General features: G+C 40.5%; 1 protein-coding gene across 1 annotated transcript in view; it reads left to right on the top strand.

The window, feature by feature from the left end:
• The window catches only part of LOC107294761 (platelet glycoprotein 4), a 56,682-nt gene that overhangs the window by 16,579 nt on the left and 32,685 nt on the right, over positions 1-7,418 (top strand). The window contains exon 2 of the mRNA XM_015824019.1: positions 1,254-1,487. Within this exon, the coding sequence (XP_015679505.1) occupies positions 1,368-1,487 (120 nt within the window). The 5' untranslated portion in view covers positions 1,254-1,367. The remainder of the gene's footprint in view (positions 1-1,253; positions 1,488-7,418) is intronic.

Here is a 7,418-nt window from a genome sequence, read left to right as displayed (position 1 = left end):
ACACACACACACACACACACATACATACATACGTCATCTATCAGTCCGTCCATCCATCCATCCATCCATCCATCCATCCATCCATCCATCCATCCATCCATCCATCCATCCATCCATCCATCCATCCATCCATCTATCTATCTATCTATCTATCTATCTATCTATCTATCTATCTATCTATCTATCTATCTATCTATCTCTGTCTTCTATCCTCTATCCTCTGTCTTCTATTTTCTATCGATCTTCTAATCTTCTGCCTTCTATCTTCTAATCTTCTGTCAGTATTAGTAAGATAATAGTATTCCAGTGCAGTAATACTCAGACAATGCAGGTACGTGCTTCTTCTAATGAAGAACGAAGTAACAGCTAATGAAAAGCATTTGTAAACATGCATTTGAAACCAGGGAGAGAAGCTTTTGTTCAATCTTTGCTCTTTAGAGGAATGGGAGGTTCGTGTGTTTGTCTGGAAACCAAATTTAGAAGTGGTCAAACAAAGAATGTAATCAAGCCTTTCTAGTTAATAGTTGCAATTAATTTCCTCCCCTCTGCTACTTCTTGACCAAAATGTGGATGTATTTCATGAAGAAAAAGACCATTTCAGCCTGAAATTATTGCTGACTTTTTTTCCCTTCTGAATACACACAGAGAGAGAGGGGGGGGGGAGAGAGAGAGAGAGAGGGAGAGAGAGAGAGAGAGAGAGGGAGAGAGAGAGAGAGAGAGAGAGAGAGAGAGGGAGAGAGAGAGAGAAATTAAGTTCATTTTGGTATTCCTTGGCTTATGAGCATTTTTAACAACCATTCAAAGTTACAACAATGCTGAAAAAAATGTTATTTATGCCTATTTCTCACGTTTATAGCTGATACAGCATCCCCAGGGTCACGTGATCACAATCTGGATGCTTGATAACCCACATGTATTTGCGATGGTTTGCAGCTTCCCAGGGTCACATGTCTGTGGCCTTCCCACCCAGCTTCTGACAAACCAAGTCAATGGGGGAAGCTGGATTCAGCTAATGACCCTGTGATTCCCTTGACCACAATGATTTGCTGAACGTATGTGCCAAAAAAAAAAATAAAAAAAGTTGCAAAAATCAAGCATGACTCCTTTAAGGACCATTTTGCTCTGCAGTGAAAGTTCTGCTCCCCGTTGTGTTTGTAAGTCTAGCACTGACTAATAACCGAAATTGTTCTGATCGGTTTAGCCAGGCTTCAGTTGCGTTGACTCTGCATGTTTGCTATTATCTCTTTTGAAAGTCTGCTTAGGTCTCCGGGATCCATATTTTGAGGGAACTTCGGAATAAGAGAACTGTAAGAGGTCAAAGGAGCAGAGAGAAGCAGCCGCAACACCCTGCGACGGTGTGAGGAAGCATGTGGTGTAATCAAAGTTGTGCCTTCCTGACAGTGGCAACCGTCGGAGCCCTGCTCGCCATCCTCGGGGGAGTTTTGATCCCAGTTGGAAATAACATTATGGAGAAGAAAATTAAAAAGGTAAGAGTCACCCATCATTCCTTTTATTTCTGCATCGTTTCCCCCACTTTCTTCTCAACATTGAATTGAATTATGAAGTATGATTAGAACAAAAGGAATTTGTGTCCGGTGCAGACGCTCTCAGTGGACATGCAAGGCAACTGAATAATAACAATAGTAATAATAGTAATAATAGTAATAATAGTAATAATAGTAATAATAGTAATAATAGTAATAATAATAATAACGTTGGGACCTTGGAGGTCATCTAGTCCAACCCCCTGCTCAGGCAGGAAACCCTACACCATTTCAGACAAATGGTTGTCCAGTCTCTTCTTAAAAACTTCCAGTGTTGGAGCATTCACAGCTTCTGGAGGCAGGTTGTTCCACTGATTAATTGTTCTGTCAGAAAATTTCTCCTTAGTTCTAGGTTGTTTCTCTCCTTGGTTAGTTTCCATCCGTTGCTTCTTGTCCTGCCCTCAGGCGCTTTGGGGAATAGATTGACTCCCTCTTCTTTGTGGCAGCCCCTGAGATACTGGAACACTGCTATCATGTCCCCCCTCGTCCTTCTCTTCATTAAACTAGACATACCCAATTCCAGCAACCGTTCCTTGTATGTTTTAGCCTCCAGTCCCCTGATCATCTTTGTTGCTCTTCTCTGTACTCTTTCTAGAGTCTCAACTTTTTTTTTTTACATTGTGGTGACCAAAACTGGATGCATTATTCCAAGTGTGGCCTTACCAAGGCATTGTAAAGTGGTATTGACACTTCATGTGATCTTAATGATAACAATCATCATAATATCAATAAGGGGGGGAGTAGGAAAGAAATGAAAAAAAAATCTTAACAAAGGCAGAAAGCAGCTCCAGTCTTTCTTAATAGCTTCAAGCAGAAGCCTCAAGTCTTTAGAGATGGATATTTGTACCTATTCAGAAAGACTGGGCCAATCTATTCATAAACAAAATGCCTTCAGCCCTCACAGCTGATGGGATTAAGAATTTACAATCCCCCACACAAATTCTAAGGACAGGGCATGTCCTTTAGGACATAATAGGATTAACCCACCACCATTGACACAAGGCTCACTACATTGCACAAGCCCCTGGAGCATCTCAATCAGAAGGTACAAAAATCCACCCACTCTCAACTCCATTTTGTCAGCTGTCCCAGAACTGCATGCTGTTGCTGGTTCTGCTCATCAATAAACATACCTTCTTTCCAAAGCAGCCTCCATTTTATTCCCGACTTGGAACTGGACCTGATTTTTCTTTCAACATTGTCATTAAAGGAAACCTGTAGAATCTCAGGAAATGCTTCCCTTTCCCCTGTTTTCTTTGGTCAGCTCAACTGTTAACTGCTCACATTTTTATAAACTCTTCAGATAATCTGTGACTTCCAAGGTCCCTTCCACTTTTGCTATTCTGTTATGTTATTCTGTTATTGTTTGCGAGCCACACACCACCTTGAGCTACAAAAGAGAGGCAGACATAAATTACCCAGGAAGTTTTTGTGGTAGATGGGGGCACTCCATTGCACCATCATTTCACCCTGACTGTCTTCCAATCCTCTTGCAAATATGACAAGCATCCTTACAGTATTTCTTCTTAGATCTCACCAAGCTAGAACATTAAACAACGTTCAAAGAACAATCTCTGTGAACATAATTTAAATTACACGTCAAAGTTGTATATCCAGTAAAACAACCTCTCACAAAAATTTAGCTTGCCAAACCACCAAACACGTGTTTGTGGTTGACCCGGTCTAACTTGGCTTCTGTTCTCTCGTTTAGCAATTACTCTAGTTCTCCTTTTGAACCAAGCATTTAAGGGATAATTAAGACATAATGGCCGAGTCTGCACATTTTTCTGCAGCCACACGTGGTTGTTTTGTTTGTAAACTCAGTCAGTGAGAAATCACAATCTCCTGCTTCAACTTTTCCAATCTTGGAGGCAACAAGGCAACAATCTTGGAAGAAAGCAACAATGATGAAGTATGGTTAGAACAAAAGGAATTTGCATTGTAAAGTGGTATTAACACTTCATGTGATCTTAATGATCATCATCATCATAATATCAATAAGGGGGGGAGTAGGAAAGATAATAAGAAGGGTAAATAATAACAATACTACAGCCATGCTACATGGCAAATACACATAGACATTAGGCAGTCCTTTGAGAATTACATGATGAGCAGAGTGATGGCATGGGGGAATAGCAATAGCAATAGCACTTAGACTTATATACCACTTCATAGTGCTTTTACAGCCATCTCTAAGTGGTTCACAGAGGCAGCACATTGACCCCAACAATCTGGGTCCTCATTTTACCAACCTCGGAAGGATGGAAGGCTAAGTCAACCTTGAGCCAGTGAGAATCGAACTGCCAAATTGCTGGCAGCTGGGAGTCAGCTGAAGTAGCCTGCAGTACTGCATTCTAACCACTGTGCCACCATGGGATAAGAAAGATAACAACAATACTACAGCCATACAATAAGGGTAAATATATGTAGACATAAGACAGTCCTGTGAGAATTAGGTGATCAGCAGAGTGATGGCATGGGGGATAAGAAGGATAATAATAATACTACAGTCGTACAATATGGGTAAATATAAATTTTAAGCATTTTTTCTTTATTTTAGAACACAACTGAGAATACTGTAGGATCTATCCTGTTGTCTGGGCAAAATCCAGTTCCAAATAACAAAATAACTTTAGCTGTTGATAGTCTTTTCAAATCTAATGTTTTATGGTGAGCTCTAAGCACCGATGCTGATCAGGTGCTTTGTCTAAAAGGAAATTAAAGTAAATGTCTGTTTTTTATTTCTTCTCTCTTCTGCCTCATCTGAGTTAGGCCACTTGAATGTTGCATTTCCATGCATGCATTCTGCTTGCATGGCAAACACTGTTGACATGTGCTTCTTCTCCAAGAGGCTTCCGATTCCCCAAAGATCTTTGTTACTACCACAATTTCCTCTTGAGCACTTTCAAGCAGCTTTCCAAATTTCCAAGAGCTTCAAGGATCAGATGGGAGCTTAGACCTTTACTGAACATTTCTTGCAACCGCGGTTGATAGGCAATGCAACCTTGTAATCAGATTCATTATTATTTAAACAGTAGCTTTCAGAGTTTGGCACAACCTCAGCCAAGCTGCCAGAGGGGTTTTCTGAAATGTTATTGTAGGAAGGCCTCCCTCCCTGCATTAAAAATATTCTTTATTCTTAATATGAAAAAGAGGCAGAGTATTATATTTCCCCAAAGGGGAAATGGGGAAAAAAATCTTAACAAAGGCAGAAAGCAGCCCCAGTCTTTCTTAATAGCTTCAAGCAGAAGCCTCAAGTTTTTAGAGATGGATATTTGTACCTATTCAGAAAGACTGGGCCAATCTATTCATAAACAAAATGCCTTCAGCCCCAACAGCTGATGGGATTAAGAATGTACAATCCCCCACACAAATTCTAAGGACAGGGCATGTCCTTTAGGACATAATAGGATTAACCCACCACCACTGACACAAGGCTCACTACATTGCACAAGCCCCTGGAGCATCTCAATCGGAAGGTATAAAAATCCACCCACTCTCAACTCCATTTTGTCAGCCGTCCCAGAACTGCATGCTGTTGCTGGTTCTGCTCATTAATAAACATACCTTCTTTCCAAAGCAGCCTCCATTTTATTCCTGACTTGGAACTGGACCTGATTTTTCTTTCAACATTGTCATTAAAGGAAACCTGTAGAATCTCAGGAAATGCTTCCCTTTCCCCTGTTTTCTTTGGTCAGCTCAACTGTTAAGCACTCACATTTTTATAAACTCTTCAGATAATCTGTGAGCTCCAAGGTCCCTTCCATGTCTGCTATTCTATTATGTTATTCTGTTATTGTTTGCAAGCCACACACCACCTTGAGCTACAAAAGAGAGGCAGACATAAATTACCCAGGACGTTTTTGTGGCAGATGGGGGCACACTCCATTCTACCATCATTTCACCCTGACTGTCTTCCAATCCTTTTGCAAATATGACAAGCATCCTTACAGTATTTCTTCTTAGATCTCACTAAGCTAGAACATTAAACAACGTTCAAAGAACAATCTCTGTGAACATAATTTAAAATTACACGTCAAAGTTGTATATCCAGTAAAACAACCTCTCACAAAAATTTAGCTTGCCAAACCACCAAACACGTGTTTGTGGTTGACCCGGTCTAACTTGGCTTCTGTTCTCTCGTTTAGCAATTACTCTAGTTCTCCTTTTGAACCAAGCATTTAAGGGATAATTAAGACATAATGGCCGAGTCTGCACATTTTTCTGCAGCCACACGTGGTTGTTTTGTTTGTAAACTCAGTCAGTGAGAAGTCACAATCTCCTGCTTCAACTTTTCCAAGTTTGGAGGCAACAAGGCAACGATCTTGAAAGAAAAAAAAAAACACAAGCTAGCAATTTCCTTCCTTTCTCAGCAAGGAAGTAGTTAAAAAAAACCCTGTTAAAACTGTTTTAAACTGTTTTAAAAAATCAAGTTTGACCTTAGTTAGAATAAATAAAACGAATGTAAGCTCTTCTGAATTCAGGAAGTGTGCAAACAATAAGAGGTCTTCGGTCAGGTTAAAAAACAAAAAGTCAACAGTTGACGTAGCCTTGACATGACTGTTACCATGGTCATTTCATATCTATTGTAAAATACAAATATATTTGCCGCCTGTCATAAATAGCTTACACAGCTTGTTCCAGATTAAGGAAATGCCTGCATGGTAGAAAATTATGGCACATTCTTAAGTCCGACTTTGGCTAAGATTCATTTTAGTGCCGTTGTCTATGCTTATCATTTCTATATGCTTACATTCGACAATCAATTTGTTGCAGGCTGGGCTAGAGGAGAACAGAGTAGAACACAATGTAGAATAATAGAGTGAGACCTTGGAGGTCTTCCAGCCCAACCCCCTGCTCAAGCAGGAGATCTTATATTATTTCAGATAAATGGCTGTCCAGTCTCTTTTTGAAAGCCTTCGGTGATGGAGTACCCACAATATCTGGAGGCAAGCTGTTCCACTGGTTGATTGTTTTCGCCATTAGGAAATTTCTCCTTTGTTCTAGATTGGATCTCTCCTTGGTTAGTTTCCATCCATTCTTTCTTATCTTGCCTTTTGGTGCTCTGGAAAATAATTTGAGCCCCTCGTCTTTTTAGGATCTCCTCAGATACTGGAACACTGCCATCATGTCTCCCCTAGTCCTTCTTTTCATGCTGAATAAAAGATAATTTTCATGCTGAAAATTATCTTTGGTTTTTAAACCAAAGGCTAGAAATTTGGCCTGGGAAGAGGATGAAGGTTGTTTCTACTAGACCCACTGAGTTTTAGTATCTCCTTTTCATGCTCCTTTCTAATCTCTGGATTAATCAGAGAGTTATTCCATCCACCCCAATTGTACAGGGCACATTTGTGTACATGTGGTCTCCAGGTCTGTTGCACTACAAAGCTAATTATCTTCCACCACTGTTCCACAAAACAGCTTGTTCTGGAGTGGAGTTGATGATGGAGGCAAGCAAAAAGGCTAAGCAAGTCCAGACTAAGTGAACCAATGATTCTGACACTGCTAAAATATTTGCATAACATCCAGGTAAACAGACAGTAAGAGAGGCACATCCCAGCCCCATTTCATGTCCCAAAGGACAGCAGAGATGTCTGTTTTGATCACCAGAGCAGGTGATGACCCCTGATCACCCTTTAACCTTTGACTTGGAAAAGCTACGCAGGGCTGGGCCTGATGTAAAAAAGATGCTGAGACTCTAGAAAGAGTACAGAGAAGAGCAACAAAGATGATTAGGGGACTGGAGGCTAAAACATATAAGGAACGGTTGCTGGAATTAGGTATGTCTAGTTTAATGAAGAGAAGGACGAGGGGGGACATGATAGCAGTCTTCCAATATCTCAGGGGCTGCCACAAAAAAGAGGGAGTCAAGCT

Source organism: Protobothrops mucrosquamatus, unplaced genomic scaffold (assembly GCF_001527695.2).
Source record: "Protobothrops mucrosquamatus isolate PMUCROS unplaced genomic scaffold, P.Mucros_1.0 scaffold2086, whole genome shotgun sequence".
Lineage (NCBI taxonomy): Eukaryota > Metazoa > Chordata > Lepidosauria > Squamata > Viperidae > Protobothrops > Protobothrops mucrosquamatus.
This window is presented reverse-complemented; position numbering and strand designations above follow the sequence as displayed.